This window comes from Anopheles stephensi, chromosome 3 (genome assembly GCF_013141755.1).
Source record: "Anopheles stephensi strain Indian chromosome 3, UCI_ANSTEP_V1.0, whole genome shotgun sequence".
Taxonomy (NCBI): domain Eukaryota; kingdom Metazoa; phylum Arthropoda; class Insecta; order Diptera; family Culicidae; genus Anopheles; species Anopheles stephensi.
Genome location: NC_050203.1, coordinates 29289820 through 29313561, shown reverse-complemented (window position 1 = coordinate 29313561; position 23742 = coordinate 29289820). Strand labels below are relative to the sequence as shown.

Sequence of the window (23742 nt, the reverse complement as noted above, 5' to 3'; positions counted from 1 at the left end):
GCTAGCTAGCTGGAGCAGGAAGCGAAGTTTTACGTTTCAATAGCTAATGATCTACACACACTCTCGTTCTCGTTCGCAGCATCCAGTGATAAATCATCGCCCCGTAGATTACAGTTTCCGTTTCCTTGCCAACCCGGTGAATGACAGAGCGCGGCCGAATGTACGCCACCCGACCGTCTGTGGCACGTTTCCAATGGCGGTGGTGCGCGTGTTGGTAAGCGGACGGAATTAGCGCGACAGAAACTCCGGCGCCACCTTGGCCTTGGCTATGCTATGCACGCTCGTGGCGGTTCGCAATGGCAGAGCCGTCGCAAAGCATCGCTCGGACCGCTCCGACGGGCCCATCCGGCATCCGGTGCGACATGGAACGTGCAGGTGGTGCGGGGGAAAATGACTTCCCGCTGTCTGTGGCACGCCTGTCGCGCCCTCGTGCTCGGCATGGTGCTGATGTTCGTCGGCGGTGGGATGGCCACTGTAGGTAAGTATTGGATTGGTACTAACAGTCCATCTTGATCCTTTATCGCCGTGTTCACCTCTATCCGACAGGATATTACGCAAACAACTTCCCATCGCTGTCGGACGTGCGGAGCAACAGCACATCGACGATACGCGTTAAGAACGAGCACCGAGGATTACACCTGAACAATCTATCCTATGTCGGACCCATCATAATGGGCGTTGGCGGTAAGTCGTGGCTGGAAAGCTTAAGTTTTTGGAACCATCGTTGGATTATGACCTGAAACAAGCGATCATGATGTAGCGATGGTTAAAATATATGTTAGAGTTATTGTATTTATAAGGGTATTGCGAGTTTTAAACATATTACTTCAAGTTAAGGCAGAGAGACTTAAAATGCAGGACTTTTCGAATTGTATTCTCAACCTTCAAAGAAGACCATCTTAGCTACATCTTATTTTATGAACACCATCCCATTTGCATTAAAATTCCACTCAGCAGTAATTCCGTTCTGTCCTCCCGTCCCTCTAAGCACGTCCGAGGTAAAGTCCGTTTGCTTTCAAACGATTGCGACTTCATCACAACACATCTTTTCGATGATTAATGTCATTTGGGGATACACCAAGCGGCAAGAAGAACGGTTCACGGTTCGCCCCAGTCGCATGTTCCATCTTCATAATTTCTCAATGCAAAACGAGCCCCGCACGAGCGATGCGCGAAACGGTAAGAAATATTCATGTTTAATGAAGTGATGACTGAACAGGACCGGTACTGTGTCTGTGTCTTGTGTCCGATTCGCGCTGCTACTGTCTCGCAGTCCAGTAGCAGGGAAAGCATCGTGTTGATGAGGTTTACATGAAGAAGAATCACATACTTTTGCATCCTTCCTTTGCGAACCAACGCGAACGACCATGCTTTGTAGACCTCGCCTTCATGGCAAGTGCGGCTGGTGGGAAGCTTTCCATGACGGTTTTATCAAAGGAAAACATACATTTTCGGTGTTCGTGGTGCAGGTTGGTTTGGACAGCCGGATATAGGAGCTAGTCATCGTTTGTTACTTTGCACCCGGGTGTGAAACGTTCCGTTTGGTAAACATGCATTAAGGCGCTGTAAGGACGCCTGTGTGTGGTAGAAGATGGATGAGTTGAATGTTTAAATTTGTTCAAATTTGTATTTAAGTAGGTTGATTCTTTAAATGCAAATTTATATGCTTGACAGCTTATTTTGTAAGTATACTTGTTAGGACTAGATGATTTTAATGATTCCATAGAAAAAATTTCCTATTTTTTCTCTGAAAAAGTGGTTAAGAGTAAGCTGCTAGCCCAGAACACATCCATACGTGTATGTTGTCATTTTTAAAGGTCTTAAACTTTCGAAAGCAGACCCGGTACGTTTGATCAAGAAATTTGCTAAGGAAGCCTGGGGTATATTCTCTAACAATATTGACGGAGGATTGGAAAACAGACTTAAACGGAACTTCCAGGGTTGAACTGAAGAGTCACATGATTCAAGAACGTGTGAAAGAACAGCCCCTGTCTCTTTCGAAGAAGGGACTTAGATTTTTGGGGGGCAAAAAAATGAAAATCCTGTTTTTCGACGAAAAGTTGTTCAATATCGATGGTGTCACCAATAGTTGCACACTTCTCTTCATACCACGAGACAAAGTTGGTGATGATTGAGACCAAACCAAAGGAAGTGGAAGAAGGGGAAGTGGATGTTTGAAGTCTAGTATCAAGAGGATTTCCTTGGAGTCCTTCAACAGTGTTATAATGGCGTTTGTTTTGTATTGATGCTGTTGTTAAATGAATATTGAAGTATTTGTAGCGATTTTTAAAAGGGATCATGAGCTTTTTCCTTGGCACTACAACCTCGAGAGGTCTCGGCCTGTCATTTCTGGCTTTTTTTGAATAGATTTTATCCGTAGCAGAGTAGTCAGCTCTAAGTACCGGAAGGCGGTCTGGATGGGATTTGAACCCCTGTCTGGCCGTGCGAAGACTGGCGAAGGCCAACATTTATGAGGATCAAAATGGCACCCTATAACAGGATTGAGTGACATTGTAACCGTCACAACCCAAAAAAAATCTGATAAAAACGTGGAGACCTAGCTTGATCTAGGACATTAGAATTCTAAAAGTAATTCAGAGATTATTAGGCGTGATTCAAAATAAAATCGAGGTTAATGATAAACTCTTTCTAGATATTGTTTTTTCGGCTGTGCTCAAAGCTCTGCTATTTATTAGACTTTATGTGAACTATCTCATATGGATAAGTAATTTCTGAGGATCTGTAGGCTACGGTGATAGTGGCAATACTGGCTCTTATATCAGTATATTTACCAACAGCTAAGCTAAAGTCAAGAAAACCAGAAAAAGGCGTAAAACCAGAAAACCATATTCTGGAGAGTTCTAGACCATTTACTAACGCTGTATAGTATGTAAGACATGTTCAGAACACATTCAACTCTCGCTCCTACATATGATAAAACTTTGCAGATGAATGCCATCTTAAGGTGGTTATTTTATTGGCTTAATCAAATCAAGGACACCAGTATTGGTAATCCTAGACGTTTTGCTGCTGTGCTAAAGGAAAAGAGAAGAATATATTATTTCTTCCTTGCCTTCGTTTTTTCTCTTATTCTGTTCAACTTGATCGGTGAATTAGGCTTCGGATGAAGCTCAGTACTCCTTGTTGAGCTTGGAACATCAAAAATCTTCTGCTCCCAAACGCATGGAAGCTTACATTAAACCGATTTCCAAACGATTTTCAACCCATTTCCACCCAGTTATGCTTATCATTTAACAAATGGTCCACCCTTACAGCGCAATGAATAATCATCACCAATTAAAGGTAGTATTTGCACATGTGCCCCAAAATCCAGTCCGGTTCATTTTTCAGCGTTCCCTTTTCACATCCCGTTCCCCGAAAATTTCATCGAATCATCGTTAAAAGCTTTACCGGAAAAACGATTCCATCTGATCCACTTCACCACAGCGGGAAGCATATTTCAAACACACACACACACAAACACATTCTTACGTACAAAAGAGCTGTCCCGTTGGTTTGGTGTTATTTCAAGTTTTGGCCTCAAACAAGATAACGATACCGACGGCAAATCCGAACCCCGGGACTGCCAGCAGGCATTCTCACACCATTTAGGATGAGATGAAAATTCCACTTCACGATCCGTTTTTCATCACAGCGGGAAGGTTACCATTTGCCCAAAATGAAAGGAGAGTAAGCGCCACAGAAAAAAAAAAACGAACGAAAGATGGAGACTGGAGATTTTTTTTTCGTTTGCCGAGAAAAACATGAAACGCACGGCATTGAATGGAAAATAATATATTTGAATTGAAAATATCCGGCTTTTGGGTGAGAAGATGCTGGCTGTGTGCTGTCTCGTCCAGTGCAAAGAAAAAATCGGGAGAGAGTTGCGATAACGTACACTGTTTAGCGTATCCGGGAATGTTTTCGTACGGTGAAGGATCCATTTGATCCATTTTTTGAGGAAGCGTACAGGACGAAAAGCGTAACACACACCGCAAAAAAACCACTCCTCCTAGCGTGACATACGTATGCAAATTGGTTCCACTTGTCATCTGCATCTGTCAATCTGGCGAAGGGCTAAAGCTCCATCGGAATGCAAATTTGTGAACGATCGACAATTGTATTCTCGGGATGTGATAAATTCATCGATGCGGGAAAAATTATGCTCTCTTGTTGTCAAATTTTGCTGCTTTGTTTAGCACTCGTACGTGACATGTTAGGTTGCATGTTTATTTTCCAATCGGCAATCAAGCAGATGTCGACTCATAGGAGGGTTAAAATAAATAAAATAAAAACCCTGGACCTGGACCCAGGATAAAATAAGTCTCCAGGACTTACAGAAATCGATTTTCCATGGCCAAATTACTTAGCATGTCTTTAAAGATTAAATTGATTTAAAAAATGTAAAAGGTGTATTTTTGTTTCGCCAACAATTACCAACTGTAGAAAAACCATTTTCTTTGGCTTATTCTATGCTTCTAGCGGCATTGTAGTATTTTAAAGGACGAATAGAGCACTTTATTATAAGTGCGTATAAATATAGAATTAATGTATAAATTAAATTTCATGACAAAGATAACATTGAAATCAAAGGCCAAAAACACAATCTTCCATAATTAACTTGTATTCATACCTTTTACAAATCACATCAGAAAACAGGTTGCACAGATAGATAAGAGAGCCCAGCATCGCTCAGTATGTGCGATTGAAACTTTTAAAATTTAATTCCATAAGCTGTTCTTGTTTTCGGAGCGAACATCATGTCACTCATGTCTGTTCACTGGCTGGCAAACAGTCCAACGCTTATCTAAATGATACGTTCATCTCGGTAAGCCTGCATGTTGCAGGAAAAAAAAACACACACAAAATGGGGAGAAAAAAGGCTTGTTTCATGTTCCATGTTTCTTTCCCCCTCCCCATCCGGTTTCACATTCTGCTTGTCTGTTTACGTTTACTAATTACGCGTTCTTTTTACATCTCGGCGATTTTGTTGTCATTTTGCGTGTAACATTTTTCCACCATCCTAACGATGGGTAAAGCAAGAACCGGGATGGGGTTTAAATGACGGTGTTATACCCTGGTTCGCTATAATATGGAAGCTTTTTCGCGTTTCGTTCTTGTGAAATTTCTAACAGTTTTTGAGTGAAAAGACTTTTTGTGCTGGCAAAAAAAAAACTTAGTCGACCATGACCTCGCACGAAATCCCTTCCAAAACAAATCCTTAGCAAGAAGGGAGTGTTTTGGCACAAAAGTAAAGGGATGAAAAGAGAAAACCCAAACACGCTGGGAAGAAAATACTGACTGACAAATGGAAAAGATGTGTCAGACATTTAGACAGAATTGAATTGTTAATGCGCGAAATGCAGAAAACGTGGCTTGGTTTCTTTCATGTCTTGGTGCTTTCTCATGTAAAGTGCTAGACAGAAGGGTTTCTTCGTAATTCACCATTTTACTTAAAATATGTCTTTGTCTTATTGTAACATCATTTGCGGCATTTCTTCTAGGTTTCATCGTGGTGGCCTCATGCGTGATGACGTTCGAAGCGCGCGACTCAGCGGCAAAAGTGGTCCCGGCACGGTTTAAGCTGAATGCACAAGGATCGGCCCGGAACCCTGGCCGCAACAATAACTCGAGACGATCCACAGGTAAGCCAGGGGATGGTCAGGGGAGGCCCTAGAAACGATTGCTTAATTTGCCGCTGTCGAAAAATCGCGAAATGTATCATCTTAAGCAGGGGTGAGATTATGACGAGGGCCCACTATCCTCGTCATCTTGAGAAGGGTTTAAAGAAACAAATCAATCGTCATCGGAAAGGTTAACCTTTCGGGTGAGCAGGTGTGTTTGTTTAGCTATGATGGAAGGAGCTGTTCTTATCTGGCAAGACACAAACGTTAAGGTGGGCAGGGATCACCTTAACGATGTGATTTAGCTTTGTTTATGCAAATTATTCTTATCCTATTTTCTTGGCTAGCGTTGCAAGTGGTGCGATAGAAAGATGACGATCCGTTTTCTTATCTCTTATGAGAAATATATTTTCAAACACACGCAAATGACGATGAGTTTTAAACTATTTGATTTTCACATGAACAATTGACTTGCCCTTTTTAGAGCCTGAATACGATTGTTTTTCGTATTTCGTTTGCTAGTAGTTCTGTAGCTCATGGACGATTAAACATTACTCAAACATCGTTCTGATTTATCTCTTCAAGTTTCATTACAACAACAAAATAACACTTATAAGGAATGTACAAGTTTCATCAATGAAGGAAATGTATTGCGATGGAGACGCCCAGTACTTTATGTTTAGATCAAAATACACTTAAAATAAAATCGTTTCTGTATAGTGTTTAATTTAATATAAGATGTCCACGTAAAGAAAAGTAACCTTATTCATATCTTACGTACAACCATTTCTTAAAGAGATTCTTAAATAAATCCAAATAGGATCCAAATACTGTAGTGAATCACTCAATAGACGCCAATAGAAAGGCGGAATAAACTCCCGATGAAAGCATTTAATAGTTATTCAGCTATTTTTGGAACCTTTCTCAAACTTTATTGGTTTTTTTAAATTATCGCCTTAATAAGTTTCTATCTCCACAACATGTTTTTGACGCAGTTATAAGCGTTCGCCATTTATTCGTTTACGGTTTAGCACATCCAATCTTCAAAAGTTGTTGCCTGTTTGTAATTTGTTCAACGACCTCTTTGTGAAAAGATCTTAAGTCATTCGTTTTGAAAAGAATATACTTATTTTTGTATTGCTCAAATGCTTGAATATTACACAGCAGCTGACAAAATACGATAAAGGTTTTCATAGACTTTTAAAGTAGACAAAGACAATTTCCATGAAATGGAGGCGCCCAGTACTTGAGGCGCAAATTATATTCAAATCTAAAAAGCGATACATTTCATGCATGTTTTCTTTCAAAAACTAATTTATTTTTGCTGATTCTATTGTGTTTTAGCCAACATGCATGAATAGAAAATCAATATAAAAGATCACCGTAAATTATGTAAGCACCACTATCCAAAGTTTTCGAAATAATAGAGCTATAGTTTGATCACTTTTTACCTTGAAGAACTTCGTTTTTTAAGGAATGAGTTCTTAGAAAAAAATTGCTTTATAAAAAATGACAGTTTACCGCTTTCTTTCCTCCCCAAACTATGGGGAAAATATTCGATAATCGATAATGAAACTGTTTTTGGCACAGATTTTCTTTTACGCTAATGGATATCATCCATCTAGAGCTTGCGGTAGTGAATTCCTTCTAAAAATCACAGGCTTCCCTTTGTGAAACATTCTGCCATCGGGTATTCCAGTGAGAATGGTAAACTAGAGCTCATAACGTAGGTCGTAAGTGCTGACTAAAAAAAATGGCTCGTAACATGACAGCTGGCGAGCAACATGCAGCAAATGAAGGGTATTCTGGATGGGGCAAAACATACCTCAAGCTATGGAAAGGGTTGTTGCATTCCAGGAAAGAGTTATTGTCATCCTGTTGATAGGCCTTGCTTTAGGTTACTTTTTTTTCAGTCTCTGCTTAATTTTTTTATTATTTGCATTCCAAAATGAATTATAGTGGCCAAACAAGAACATTTTCAAGAATGTGAGGAGAATTATGTATTATTCTTGCTGCACATCAACAGTGAATAAGATTCAAGTCATTAAGCGAAGAAAATCTCCTATAAAATGGTTAGAATTGTTACAAATATGCCATCATATCAAAATATCCATCTGTTCTTTATACTCGCCCAAGGCAATACAATAACTTTTGCAAACTTCACTTCAACTTAAAGATAAACGCATCCAATCTATTTGAGTTGGATTCATAATGCCAATGCAACTTCAACACCACATTACGACGCAAAACCATCTATTCAACACCGCTCCAACACTTCCCAACACACCATATTTTCTCAATTAAAGTTTTCTTGTTTGGTGGTGCAGTTACCCGACTTGAGGCACCCAAAACTTCCATCCCACATTAACCGAAAATGAGATAAAAAGGCATTCTCGTTCCGCGCTGAGGTTGGTTTGCACCGTCGTCTCACGCCAGTAAGAAATAAAGCGCAATACGGTTTGGTTGCATCCTCGGATAAGACGAGCATGGTGCGTCCTTAAAACTTTCTGTGGATGTTCTCATCTTCAGGCGTAGCTGCCCACGGAGAGGCACTGGTACGTGCACAGTATGTACACACTTAACGCAAAAGTTGGGCAATACAAGTTCCCAAGCGGGTTTGCTATCCAGTGTAGTTCTGGGTACGACTTCTAGACATCGATTTGCATGAAGACTTTTGCTGCGAGTTGTAACGAAACTTTGACTGGTCCTTTGCCTGCAGCTTGTATGTTCCCTTTCCTTTTTGAATATTTAAATTCCATTCTTACAAATGATAAATGTAATTGAGCTATCGAGTGATTACATGTTCACTCTTACTGGCGACCGCCACCAAGTGTATTGTGTTGAAAGCCTAAGCTATGTTTATATGTTTGAGGACAGCTTCACAACTTGTTGCTCTTAAGCTGTCAAGAGAAGTAACCTTCAAGCAGAAGTTCGCAGTAAACTTTTCTCTAGCCACCGCTTCTAATGTTTTCTTTCCCGACCTCTTCCATTGCAGGTGTCTCGAACGGTCCGACAGCAATCATGGGCTCGCAGACTGCCCGCTGGGAGCAGCACTTGGGCGTGTTTCGAACTTCGCCCGCCACGGAACAGGTCCCAGACCGCAAAGCACTTACGGCAGCTCTCGTACACTTCTCCAAAGCCTTAGGGTAGGTAGCCAGCGCTGTTTGCCGTTCGTACTGATAAGTATACTTCTGCAGTCCTTGCTGCATACATCATTCTGGAACGTTTGTAGTGTAACAGAAATGTTAATGAATGTTAATTGCAAGTATTAGATAAGAAATGGCAAGGTTCTATTATTCGCATAAATTATCAAAGAGTCAAAATATTAGTTCACTTCAAGCGAAGAAAAATTGGGCCTTCTCTCAAACTCTGCATGACCATCTGCTGAGATGTATAGCAATTTGCATACTCTAGTACTTGTTGGTGATCCTCATCAAAAAGTCAACCCATGTCCGCAGTGACACACATTTATGCGAATTGGATGCGCATAATATGCAAGTAACTCAATCCCATCATGCTAGCTCACGAATTCCAGTGCGGTTGACTCGGTCCTACAGGATGCAAATAGCGAAGATAGTTGCATCTGCGCTCGAAATGCAATGGCTAGGGTCACGAAGGATCAGACCAGCTTCACCCTACGAAGTCACGACTGATTGGGACATTCTGGTATTTGGCAGCATTAGAGAAGGAAGAAGCTGCTTTGTGGCGAGTTGTCATTTGCATCTGAGCTCAGTGCTTTTTTGTCTACGTAAATGTTGAGTTACAGCTGTATTTTATTTTATTTCTTTAAGTTCTTTTATGTGAAAGGAGTTTCAAAATCTTCAAAAAAGCTTGTTTGTGAAGGGTATTTTTTCAATTTTGTTCTTAATCCATACCTCATATACTTTTGGACAAATAATCCTTCAAGTACATCATATTTAATCTCTTTATCTGTTTTCATCCAGAATATAATCGATTTACCAACAAAGAACGAAGCCTTTCAGAGAAACCGTGACATAAAATATGTTTCTTCTTATGAATTCACCTTCCCTTTAACCGTTTTTTTCCAGGAATTATGCGAAAAAATAAGGCTTCTTCCAAATGAAACCTCTCAACCACACAACTCACATTTCGGCTACGTCTGCGGCCGTTCTGTAGCCCGCCGAATTGCCTTCGATGTGGATGAATTTACCACAAAGACACAAAAAAACTTACCCAACCGTAAGATAAACTTCACTCAATGCCGTACGAAAGATGGGTTTTGGCTATTTTTGGACGCAAATCGATATTACTTTCATCCGCTCCCGCGTGAAGACTGATGCAAGTGTCTTGCTACTTAACGAGAGAAGACAAAGAGAGAGAGAGAGAAAAAGCCGCGCGTAACCAAATAACCAAATTGCGTTTCCAATACGCAAAATGAAGCGTTTCAAGCATAAGACAAAAGAGGTTTTTTTCGGAAAAGAAAAAGGATCTCGATTATTTGGCCTTACCTGAATCGTTCGTAGCTGACTTTATACTGAGCTATTCAAGGGAAGCGTAATTCATGTTCGGGAAAATTGCACAAGTCAGCCGACAGATGATGGATGATTAAAGGCAAAGAAAAGATATTTTTCTCCGGAAAAAGTTTTCTTTCCCCTATCGACCTAGAAGGTTCGACGGAAAAACTCATCATAATCGCTACACAGTCATCAACGCGATTATCTAATGCATTATCATCAAAAACCGTTAACAAACCCCCAACGTCGAATGTCCTACTTTCAACGCTCCCCAGAGAGACATCTTACATGGCTAGATGCTTCGTGGTGTTATAGCGTGCAAGCATGAAAATCATTTGTTATATGTCTATCGACCACAACACACACTCACACAGTTCTTATCCTTCATCACTTGCTTTTCCTGTCCCTTATCCGGATCCTATCGTCCATCGCCCAAAGTCCAGTACAAATGACAAGAAATCACAACATTTCGCGCCAGGTTCAACTACGCTTACCGATTTCACCGTTCAGCAGTTAATGGACAAACTGAGTGCAGAATCGGTGTTCCATGTTCTTTTCTATGGGAGAATGCAATACACCTATTGGAGTTGAGCTGGGTCCGATTTCAACCGACGCTCCACGGAACGATGCCATGCAATGTAATTTGTGCTCTCGTTCAAGGGGCTTCAAGAACCGAGGGTACCAGACACGGTACGGTCCGCTTTGCCGTACTCGCCAACTAGTAATTTCCCTGTGTTTCTTAACGCTTTGCTAGGGTTGGCTATTTCACCTTACTGCTGTGCCAACTTGCCCTGCTGTGACTTCCTCCCTAACGAAGACAATGGCGGCGACAATGAAATCAGGTTACCGGGCCACTTTTCCTTGGGTGGCAAAGAATGGACCAACCGGACCATTCGCCGTCAGTTTGCTCGTGAAGGGAAACTTTGTTTCGTGTTATGCGAAGCTGGATTACTGGAAAGCCAATCAAAAAGGGGATGTTGGCGAAGCAGTTTAGCAGCAGGCGTGTGATACTGTTTTGTCGTCTCGACTGTTGTTGGGCTAATGTTTCTTTCATTTGATGAGAGGGGTTTTGTATCGCAAGTCTTTTAAGGAAGATGTTTGTTCTTTCTGATTTGTTTGATGATACACTTTGAAGAAGTTTAATGATAGCCAGAGATTTTTATCGCTTTTTCATTTGTTTATTTTATTGTTTGGTTATCTATTTGTTGTATTGCACACTTTGTCTAACGATTTTGTTTTTTTTAATCTTTCTTCTTAGTTCTTTGTATATTTTTGAATACAAAAGATCGTAGAAAAGAATCTAAATTTTGTTATTTAATTTAAGTAACAGATTTTTTATTTTTACTAAAATATTTTCAAGAGTATTTATGACTTTTCTAGCTCCTCGAATACAGTTTGGAAAATTGTGACAAGAAAACCCAAGAAATCATGTTCTCCATAAACGCTACATTTCCCTGGGATGCAATTTATTTTTAATGCAATGTATAGTGTGTAAGAAAGCACAATCACGTTACACTGTTGCAAGAAATTAAACCCAATCTCTGCGTACATGACGTTGACTCTCCGGACTGTAATGCCAACTGGCGACAGTTGCTTCCGGTTTTTGGTGTTAATTAAATTTCTTCGACTTACATCTGGCATTCCGACGTGCGGAAGGATGATGAAGAAAGGATGGTTAGTGTGTGTGTGTGCGCGTATGTGTGCTTATATTCATTACCACAGCAGCAAACAATTCCCAAAGCTTGAGATCCGGATGATGATTTCGCAAGATGGAGTTTCCGGTAGAAATCGTTTCCTTGCTGCATTCCTACACTGAATAGCTTCAGAACAATCAACACAAAGCTACATTTTCCCAGCAGCCTCGTTTTTCTTTCAACATCAATTAAACTGCACAATAAACGTCGGCAGCATGTGAGCATCCGACCATGATGCAAACCGGTGAGGTTTGTTTGTCCATTTCCGGTCAGTTGCTTTCAAGCGAACGCACACATGTGTTAAGTGGATGAAGCAAATTGGGCAAGGTACAGTTTTTGATTGCATTGATTAAGCACCGGCCGATGTGCTGTAATCAAGAAAATCTTTGTGGAAGCAGACAGGGAAAGGGTCGAACCTTTTCAAGGTTATAATGATGTAGCAAATTGTTCTATTGTTGTTATAAATTGCTAAAAATTATATGAACCGAATTTATGCTTTAATAAGGCAATAAAGTACTCTCATAAATAAATATAATTTATATTCATGTGAGAACCACTTAAAACTACTCCAGCAAACGCCTTCATAATAAAAACTGTTTGATTTATTTATTTTAGCGTTAAGTAAACTAGTTCCTAACCAAATAGAAAGCTTTTCCTCCTCAACGCCAGCTGTCGACTAATAAAGGTGAATTTATGTCAGCTAATCATAATGATAATAATAATGCGGGCTGCAATAACAAAATAAGCATCCCTAAGCCACCCGAGCCACCAGCTCAAGTTCTCGCGTAACCGTCACTAGAGTCAGAAAACTGCTTGGGAAGGGAAAAAAAACGACAAAATTACTGTAACCATTTATCATAAAACACTCGAGCGGTGGTCCCATCGACGCCATCACCAAACGGTGGCACTAGACAGATATGGACGAACCGCAGAAACACGGGCCAATAAACCCCGTGAAAGGATATACTATCCGTTGAGCCGTTATGATGAATCGTTTCACTCGCCGTTACGCCAAGCCCCGTACACTAGTGCGGCGCTTCTTACATGGTTCACACTTTGTATCATCAACATTTCTTTCGCTCTTTTCTTTCCTTTTTCCGTCACACTTTTACTCTCTCTCTCTCGGCAGGACACCGAAAACGTCACCCCATCGGCGACCGAGCGAAAGCCAAAGTCGGCGTGTATCGCGAAGCGGTTCGGTACCCAATTTGTACGCCGAAAAGCTGAGCGTACCGTTGCTTGCGTCCGGCTCGCCCGCCAACATTCGGTCCGAGGCCGGCGGTGGCCACCATCATCGGCACCATCGGGGTACGCGGGTGAGCAGCATGGTACAGCGGTCGACGCGAGACCCAGCTGCCAGTGGGCTGTTGCATCCGGGGATGCTACAGTTTCACCGACACGCCCTGTCGGTCGATGAACCGGAACCGTTGGCAAGGTATGTAGATATAGGGGTGGACACACTAAGAATGAAGGATGTGGCAGTGTTTTATAAGAAAGGCAGTTACAGTGTCGTGCCTCTTGTGAAGTAAATATTGAATTAGATGGAGCTTTCAGACGGTAAGGAAATAATATAATTAGCCAAAAGTCTGTGTTATGTCTTTTCGGTCGTTTAAATAATGTTATTAGGCCTTAAAGTCAATGAAAAATATAAATATATTGAATTTGCTAACCTTTTTATTTTATTAAATCAATCATCTTTGATGTCTTGTTGAGAATCTCTTCGATGTGCTTTAGTGTTTTGTACATTGACATATAGAGGGCATCCGGAATATTGTTTACGTTTTTTCACTGGACCACAGAGGAAGTGTGAGAACAAATTAATTATTTTAAATGATAGCATTTGTGGAAAATATTATAATAACTAAAGTGCAGTCTGTCTAGGGCAGTAACCACATGAACTACACTGAGAGATCACATCAATAAAATGAGAGGTGTCAGTGCACTCTTCTGTTTTTAAAATGTATCTCTCTTTGTAGATTTTCCTTAAATAATAAAAGTAAGTTCTCACTAGATATCTCAGTCATTACATTCAAACTATGCCCCCTGTTTGAAGCCCTTCCCTGCTTTTGAAGCCATGCCCTCACAAAGCAGCTTTGTCTCCAGTTCGAAGCTCGGTCTTCTCAAAGTAACTCTTCCTTCATTTTAAAGATCTGCCCCCATAAGGTAGTTCTACCCTAATTAGGATGATCTGCGCAGTCATAATTGAGCTACTGGGAGGCGAATACAATAGGTTGTATTTTTTCCAAAATTGATTGATACAGACGGTCGTCTTGTTTTGTTAGGGACTGACTGAGTGCTGAATACAAATATTTCAAAAAATACCTTCAATATTGAAATGTGTCAATGAACGTTGCAAAAAAATAACAAAATTCATTTAAAAAAAAAATTGTTTAAGAGCCTAATCTTCACCGATTCGAATTTGAATACGAATCGAGTTGAGAAAGAACTAATGGAAGTTTGCAAAATTCAATCAGACTCTGCAATTACTCACGGCTTATTGTAAGCTTGCAAAACTGCTGACTCGTCATTAAAAATGCAATCAACTTACTGTCTCTCGTTTTGTTTCTCTCTTTTTGGTCACTCGACGACGACGATGACGACGATTGCTAGGACACTCAATCAAGCCGGTTCGCACGGTTCAGTGCAGTACGGGTACGGGGGTGAGATCGTCCCGGTGCACAAGCTGCGCGATCGCAACAAGCGTTCGGATACCGCCCGCCGGCACGTTCTGTCGCGCCAGACCAAAATCGAGAAGGACGAATCGCTGGGCAGCCCCAAACATGGCCACATCAGCCGACGTGCCTCGACCGTGTCGAACACGTCCGTGTCGTCGAAGCTGAACCGTGGCAGCCGACGTGCCTCCACCATCTCCAAAACACCAAGTGTCGATTCGCGTGGGGCAGCATCCACCATCGAAATCAACAGTCCGGACCGATCGCTGCTGCTTGGTCTGACGCCACCGCGCAAGGGCACGACGGAGACAGCGTTCGGACCCATTTCGACACCGTCGGTCGAGAAGGAGTGCAGGTAGGTGGAAGTAGTGGTGGTGGTAGTATTATTTATATAGCTGTAGCACGTGTCATTCGTGCGGTGGTCCCATTTTGCTCGATATTGCTTTTTTGCTGGCTAGTTGAAGTTTATTTTTACCGCCCATAGACGCCAATGGATGTGGGTTCAATAGTTTCGGTAGTTTCGGAGTGCCTGTTTATATGTTTCTGTTTGTGTTTTCACTTTGTATTATTTTAGTATTGTGTTGACTAATTTTTAAATACTTATTAATGCACAAAATCAGCAAGACTGTTCTTCTTGAAAATAGAATACGTTCATAAATATTTTTTGGATTTAAAAGAATCTGACAAGAACTACCTTATGTTTGAAAAATTTCTGGACACTTTTGATTGAAAATTAACCTATATGAATGAACTATGTCGAATTTGACACCTCTTACAATAAACTGAGCAATTTATAGATATAACTACAAAGAAATAATTCAGTAATATCATCACTGATACTACTGTCTGGAAATGTTTCAAACATTGTTAAATTTACAAACAAAACGTCTAGTTCATTCTGGGCCGGTTGCGAGAAAGTGAGACAAAATCCAGTTCTACTTGTAAAGGATTTACTTCATCTGGAACAGTGCTTAAACACGTCCCGATCATAAATATTATCGTACTTATATTTCTGAAAATATTAAAATCCAGAAATATTGGACTATGCATAAAAAGTAGCAAGGATGATGTCACAAGAGGAATAAAATTCTATTCAACGGCAGCACGTAACAAAATCCCATCATCAATTTATTTCCAAACTATATCTCATTTGAGACAACTTTACCAGATGATATTACAAATGTAGCACATCATTTCATACGGTCGGTGCAGCAGTTTGAGGGCAGTACTTAACTAACCATATACTTACCTGCATTTTTTGTTCTAAAATTTTTCGTCTGAGATTTTTGTTAAGAATGCGAATACAATCTGCAATCAACAGATGCTGCTGTACTTTTATGTGCTTAACTTTCCTACAGTATTTTTTTCTTAGCAGAACAAAAAAAAAACCGTGAAAAAGGTAAAAAAAATGATCAACATCTTTTACGTTTGAAATTGAGGGCATGAAAACGTCCAAGAAAAACTGTTGAACTAATGAAACGAGTCTTTTTGAGGCTGCTTACTGACGTGAATTTGTAATCTAACCACAATTACTTGAGAGAAGAATTTCAAATTCGTGAGTTGACTGCCGCTATAATAACTGTAATCAAAATATCAATTTGAAGAAAAAGTTTTTTTTTTTGAGGGGCCATTTTCCTCACAGCAATGAACGCAGCAACCGGGTACTAAAATTAATAGAACGTGAACCCATCAACCATGCATGGTACTAATCATAGGTCATCGCTATCAACGGATCTAAAAGAACAACCACACCGTCATCATCTGTTGAACAGCACCACCAACATTTAAATAGAAACCACCTTGCGTTGTTTCGAATTCCTTTTTCCTACTCTTACTCCTTTTCCTTCGAAACAAAGAGTCCTTGCTTTCGATTTTCTACCCGTGCCACATGCCCCAAAAACAGGTTCCAGCTAAGTTCAATGTCTTCGAAACTGTGGTTAGCATTTTTCTTTCCAGGCATATCGATTACAAGCCTGACATTTAGGTTTGTTCCCAATGTGTTTTGGTTTGTTTGGTTTTTGTTCGGCACGCATCTTTCCCCCGTCTCTCCCTCGAGCGCACCAGATGCGTACCGTGGAAAACATTCCAGCGCTCGGGCAAAAGACAAACAGAGCCCGAAATCAAGTTTCGTAGTTGACTGACCCGGCATTTTTTGCCTTTTTCGCTCTGGTGTGCTTTGTGTGGTCTTCGTCGGCACCTTTGGGGCTCTCCGAAACTTGCCAACACATTGTAGAGTGGTAGCAAAATCACTTTCAGATTTATATTGCTTCCTGCCGACCAACACCAGCGTGAGGTCACCATAGCAACGAAAGGATCGCAACGAAGCCCTTCAAAAGCGACGCGCAACAGGATTGACAGCGGTGAAGTCCATTTGTACTCTCGTGCTTTCGATTGCGTTGAATAATGGCGGTTGGTTTTGTTTTTTTCGACTGACCAATGGTGGTCTTGGTTTTGTATGTTTTTTTTTCTTCCTATTTCCACTTCGTCCACACGACACGACACGCTAAATTCCGTTCCGTCACGCAACGATGCTAATGACCGAATTATTATTACTCTCCCAGCTACTCTTGGGTGCTCTTTGTTTCACTCGCGTCCTTTAGCATTTCCCCTTTATTTGACTGACCCCAACAGAATGGTGGAGCAAGTGAATAATCATCTTCTGTTTCGTTTGATTTTCCATTTTCACCAGGAGTCAACTGTCAATTTGCTCCGAACCGGCGGCGATCAGTCAGCGCAATCTTTCCTGTCAATCGAGCCTGGAACCGTGCGTACCCGAGGAGGAAAGTTCACCCGAGTACGAGCAACCCGGGGAAGAGGGCAACGAAGAAGGGAGTAAGAAAAATCAGCCCACCCCAACAACATCCACCGAACCACTTTCCGTTGCAAATCCACCCCTACGGCCGGATACGCTCGTGCTCGGCTCGAAAGATTCGGATGCGCCAGGAGAACAACCGGCAGCGGCAACGCGCCAACAATCGAACCGACAGCAGCCCCTGTACCGGAGCAACTCGAGCAAAAGCTTCCGCAAACCAAAGCCAAAGGTGGCGAGTAAAAAGCTTAGCAACGAGTACGACCAGATCTATGTAATTAGTGCGGGTGCGTCCGGTGCGGCCATCGGAAATGCGACCGGAAACAATCGTTATCCCAATTTCCAGCATCGGACGCGTCCGGCCGACGACGACCATTACGATTCGATCGAGGTCATACACGAGCGGCGCAGCAAAAACTTTAGCAAATTTTCCACCAGCCCAACGGGAGCGCAGGACGGGACGGGCGAGGGTAGCGACGGTACGCCATATCTCGCAACGTCCGGCTCGATTGAGGGTGAATACCGGAAGATGGGCTCGAACGTGATTAGCGTCGTGGCGGATATATCGCCGGCGCCCGTAAGCAATAGTGCTGCAGTGGAAGCACCGTCGCAGCAGGAGTCCGACATTAAGGACGCACCAGAAAAACAGGATGAGTGTGCCGGTGAAGAAAACCCCATTACAAACACCAACGAGCGGTCGGTGGAAGGGGAACAAATGGTGACTAACAGCCACTCGACGATAGCCGACGATTTGGAAGATGCTGCGCTAAAGGACTCGACGAGCAAAGACTTACAATAAAGCCAATGGCTCGGCATTGCGGTTGACCGGGGGTCGGGGAGTTCGAGTGGTTGCCCCTTCGAACGGAACTCGATCGAAGTGTTGAAAAGTAGCTTTCAACGTCAGTTAGCAGCCTTTACGCTACCTTATCCGGTTCGCTGAAGCCAAAGACCTTAAAGAGGTAGGTCAGTAAAAAAGGAAAACGTTCATTTCTGTCGAATGCAGTTACTCCCTCTGCGGAGTACAGGGAGCCCTGATGATGTCCCGTCGGGTCGGGTGCCCGATAGAGTCAATTGCATCATAGCAGGATGTTTCTGAGCGCACTCCCTAGAGGTGGGTTGTTAGGTAAGAAAATGAAACCAGCAAGATCATGGATTCGTTGCCGGGAGCAGTTTTCCTATTTTGGTCGATAGTTACAAGGGTTGTGTGCTGCAGCGTGGTTTCTTTTTTCTCGTGACACATGGAATGCTTGTGCTGACAGTGATGCCGTTTTGGTGGTGCATTTTTCCATTACACGTAAAAGGATGTGCCTGGAATTTCAATTTGGTGGTGCTGGTGCCCCGGGAACCCATTTTTCGCGATTAGAGACACATCAAACGGGTTCGCTGTGTTAGCTTGGAGCGTAAAATCGATTTAAACTTTCTTGTAAAATGACTTTTTTTTTGCTCAACGATGGCAGTTGTAATGATCTGTTAGGAGGTACTGGTAAAAGTAGATATTATTTATGCTTCTATTATGTGCCCAAAGATGCAGTTGTAAACTGGGTCTTTTGTTTACTAGAAGCTATTCACTACAATTTAATGTATGATGTCCTGAATTTTAAACCTGAATGAGCACTCCTCTGGTCAGTATATTTAACGTGGTACGAATCCTCAACTTCCATTCGAAGAAGCGTTTCCAAGGTGGTCAATTTGCCAAGGAATGAGATGGACGATCATGACAAGGACTATCGGTCCCAGAAAAACGGAGCACTGTAGAACATATAGTGAACTCAAGTATGCTTTTGATGAGTGCCACATACCCTCACGTTTGAGCCCCGGTTTGGCAAATGGTTTGATTTCTAGCAGAGCTATACCTGGCTCATTGTACAGCTACGGGTAACACCTAGTCAAAGAATTGAGTTAAAGATTGTAGTTCAATCCAAAGAAACAACAAGATATTTTGGAATGATATGAAACCGGTTCTGACTAACTAGTTCAAGCTCATAATGACACTAACGTTACCGACAAAAACTTCTCCATCTGCTATAACTCAAACCGAACCCCGCAAATGCACCATCTCATCACAACCACCAAACAGTTGTGCTATTCCAATCACCAGCATCACGCTTGACATAGTGCCAATGACGAAAGTGCTTTGTGATAACAGCGACAGAAGCTTTTGGTAAAGTTTCGAACGCTTTTCTTTGTTCGTCATGAATCATCCATCATGTGCGACGGTCTTATCGTGGTCCGAAGGTGAAGCAAAAGGAAAATCTTCCCGATTTGTTCAAGACAGTTTGAAATGCTGACCATGAATGCCGGTACGGATGTGAAGCGATTTTGGTCAAGATTTATGGGCGGGAAACAACTAACTAACTTACAACCACCATATCTACCGGTTCGTATCGAAAGCATACAATAGTTTCACGGTGTTTGGTCAAATCGAGGTCAAGCTTTTGCTACCGTTAAGGGTTTTTTTTTGTCCCTAAAGCTTCTTCTAACTAACGACCAAAGGATGATAAAAAATATTTCCCGGCAGATGGAAATAATGATAGCGACTGCCTTTCGCTCTCATTCTCTCGCTCAAACAAAGCTCCTAGGCAAAAGTTTTAATATGTTCCGTTGGGACAGATCACTCGTGCGTGAACTTTCCCGTCCAGTTGGGTTATACGACGTAGTAGCTTTTGTCAAACTTTCAAACCACCGAGGTCACCCATTTGGTAAGTGAGTTAATTTGTGTGGTTAGCAGAAGAGCTACCCATCATCGTTTGCTTGTCCTGAGGGACTGATGCTTAGCTATCATATTTCAGTGCAAAAACTAGAAATTCAATCTCTCGTTTCGGTTTAGATGATTGTAGGAAAAAGAGTTATTTTAGTTATTTTTTCTCTAGCTATTATTTGAATAATTTTTTCCTTCCTTGGGTCGAATCTAAATTCCATTTTCCCAAAGGAGCACTCACCAAAGTCAATTATTTGAAGCAAAAAAAAACCCATCACTTCGCACTAGCACCAGCGTGCTTTTTTCTAAATTTCTAACCTAGGTATCAAGTGTTATGCAAAACCGCATCGTTCCTTTACACCAGCGCTCTCACTAACCATCTGAAAAACGAAACAATGCCACCCAGCACGAAATTTCACTTCAAAGCTATCGAGCCACAACCGATACGATTGGGTAAAACCGCACCAGCATGAAGTGTAATCGAAATTGGTATCTCTAGCCAAGCTGGCTACGGTTGAATTTGTACCGTGGGATCGAACCCGACAACAGCTCCACAATGAAGTAAGAGAAGTGAAAAAAACGACCACCAAAAAACCAGCGCTAAACTCAATATCTAACGAATGTTTACGCTCAAGCAGCAAAACAGAAAGAAAGGAGGCGAAATAAACACCACGAAACGAAACAGGACCAGGAACGAAACCCTGGTGGGGAGGTCAATCGCAAGCCAATGTCAAATGCGGGTTTCCAAGAAAGAAGACTCCGGACGCCAAAAAGAAAACTTCCACGAAAAACCCAGAAAAAGTTTCAAAGAAAAACTTGCGGCAAGCGAGAAAGTAAGCCAAAACAAAGCGAAAACTTTCATATGGGTCGAGCGTGTGTGCAAATTGGCTCGGGCATAAACTAACCCACACACTTTTTTGGGTTAGGAAAAGTATCCCGAGTTCTGGTGGTTTCCTGGTAAAACGGAAAAACAATCCTCCAAACCCACACAACGCAACCGAAGTGCGAAGAACACACACGCCTAACCGACATGTTTTGGGGAGAATTCGGGAAAAGTAAAAATAAGGATATAATCACATGATGTCGACGCGCCGCTTGCCAGTGACGTTTGATGGCATTGGCTAAAATGTGAGGTGTGCGTGGGAATTGATTAGAAGGAGATCGTTAAAGTAAACTCGATGTACACGTACAAGTGAGTGTTAGTTTGATTTGTATTCTTTACCTTTGGGTTTTGGGCTTCACAGTCATCGTTTCTTCGTAGTGATAAGTAGTGTATAGCGTAAAAGGGGGAAAAAAGGAAACGATTTAACAAACCGTTAGCTTCTACTGTATAGGAATGTGCACACCTGCCTTCTTCGTTCCTTAGTTTGGCCCTGCGGCCAATGGGGAACGTTTAATAACTACTTCCGTTTCGATGTCACACCGGTACGCTGATTTCCGAGGTAGTAGGAAAAGATATTTACAGCAGCTTAAGTAAAGTTCAACGAAGGAATAAAAGAATTGATCAAAAGGGCTACGGGAAAAAGGCAACAGAAAGCGTTTATTTACGCCCGGTTAATGGGTTGGACCGTCAGTTACCATAGTCTGCTGTCTATCACTAGAAACACTCTAGAAAATATGCATTGAATGAGCTTTCACACATACACACACGGTCTATTAGAAACAGGGAGAGAGCGAGCAGCTGCACGTTACACTACCAAACACGATCCGAATCCCGATCAATAACAGAAACTCGTTCGCCTCGGGTGGCGCTCAAATACTGCACACAAATCCATAACACGCAAATAAACAAAGAGAAACTTTATCGGAAAACTGAAACGAGAAAGTGTAGCTGAATGTCTATTTATTTGAAAGTGTACTACAGAAAAAGAGAGAAAAATATCGAACCCCCCCGGTAGCCCAAAAACTATTTGAGTCCAAGAAAAATGGGTGCTGAGCTTGGAGAAAAAAAACCCGATCCCCCGATGTCGAGTGGAAAATCAAATTAACTGCCCCGAGCGTAGCCAACACAGAGGAGCTTCAAGTATATGTTGTTTGTTACGAGCTTTTCGGACAGGGCGAAACGTTTGCGTGTGGTCATGCAGTTGAGTAGTGGATTAGTGAATGCCCCATGCACACACACACACACCGAGACGCAGAGCTGGAAACTTGAAGCTATCAAGAAGAGGAAAAAGAAAGAAAATCCACCCCACCAAATTGGACTCATTTTTAACACTTTTAGATTTTATTTTGTTGCGTATTTTAAACTGCCCCGAAACGTGTTACCTATCGTAGAGTAGACTCCATTTTCCAGCTCTGCACAAGTACGTAGGGCAATTAGTTTAGTGGTGGAAAAGAACAAAGCCCGAAAAGCGCACACACACGGCGGGAAGCATCGACCGTAGCGTCAAACGTGGAAAATTGTTAAACGTAATAGTTATTATACTCCCGAACACTGTTCTAGCGTTTGTATACGGAAAACTGATATTGATTGACTTACACAGTAAAAAAAAATACACGGTGGAGAAGCATCTGTTGCCTATGGAAAACACAAAAACAGTAAATAAATGTGGTTTTGATGTACACATGCGGGTGTTTCATTTTATTATGCTATTAAACTTCATTCAAAAATATTGTTTGAGTCTTTTATAGCATATTTTATATTTTTACAGCAGCGCCATGTGTTTGGTAACAGCTTTTTCAATGGAGACGTCTGGTACTACACTGTCGATGGAGACGCCTGGTACTTCATTGACAACGGAGACGCTTGGTAGGTCATGATGGGTTGTGGTTTTTTAACCTTTTTTTGCACAAAATAATATCTTTATGATGCTATCTATAAAAAAAAAACACATGTTTGGTAAGCATCCCACATATTATAAACATTTTTTTTACCAGTTCACCAACAGTTTACCAGTGTTTTTAATATTCAAAAAGCACCACACACACATTATGCCCTCATTTGCTGCTTTTACGCGAGTCAATAAAAATATAAGTCATCACTTGAGAAGAGAAAAAAAACAACCCGAACCATAACGGCTAACGCAAATATCTCACTCAAACACTCACCCACCAGAGGCGTCCGAGGCGATGCAATAATGTTAATAACAGGGACAGCACTTGCATGATTAGAAGCAGCATCTTGGCATCTCGTTGGCATGTATCATCGTAAAAAAAACCCTTCCAACGTTACATGATCACCATAAGCCAAGGTACATACCGAAGCTACACCGCTTCCTCGGTGGAAGCGTTTTCCGAGTGTTTTCACCGTGAAAAAACAATAGAAAAACATGTCGAGGACGGGATTGTCAGACGGTGCAGCGTGCTTCTATTTGTTCTCATACCTTCCACGCCGATCCGCTTGATCGGTTTGCGCTAACGAGCCGTCGACGAGTGACGAAGACACAAAGAGTAGAATTCCGTCATTTCTGGGGTAACCACATTTCGCTATCACCGCAAGCGATGCATTGCCGCGAGCGATGCAACGTTGCACCACCGCCGTGTGCTGTCAGGCGACAGATGCCTTGGAATCTGGGCAACCGGAATGTGCCTGCCCGACTGTGGCCTGACTAGGAATTCCGACAATAGGTACAATAATCCGGCCCGAAGGAAATGGTTTCAACTTTTACACCATTCACACGCTTTGTTAGTGCTTTCAAGGGTACTAGAGCGGGAGAGTTTTTCGTTTTCCTTTTTCCGTACACAGCCAGCAAAACAGACCGGGCGCTTAGTGCTACAACGATTTTTCATTGTTATTTTTCAAGGTTTCATGGTGAAGAACCTGCAGTGGG

The 23742-nt window shown here is 41.9% G+C and overlaps 1 protein-coding gene across 6 annotated transcripts in view; it reads left to right on the top strand.

Moving 5' to 3' along the window:
* LOC118509369 overlaps positions 1-22536 on the top strand; it is a 32195-nt gene extending 9659 nt beyond the window's left edge. For all 6 annotated transcript variants that reach the window (XM_036049900.1, XM_036049895.1, XM_036049896.1 and 3 more), the window contains 7 exons: positions 80-478; positions 547-684; positions 5505-5645; positions 8620-8770; positions 12923-13228; positions 14404-14820; positions 17155-22536. In XM_036049900.1, coding sequence (XP_035905793.1) covers positions 274-478; positions 547-684; positions 5505-5645; positions 8620-8770; positions 12923-13228; positions 14404-14820; positions 17155-18073 — 2277 coding nt within the window. In that variant the 5' untranslated portion in view covers positions 80-273 and the 3' untranslated portion in view covers positions 18074-22536. The remainder of the gene's footprint in view (positions 1-79; positions 479-546; positions 685-5504; positions 5646-8619; positions 8771-12922; positions 13229-14403; positions 14821-17154) is intronic.
* Positions 22537-23742: the final 1206 nt, after the last annotated feature.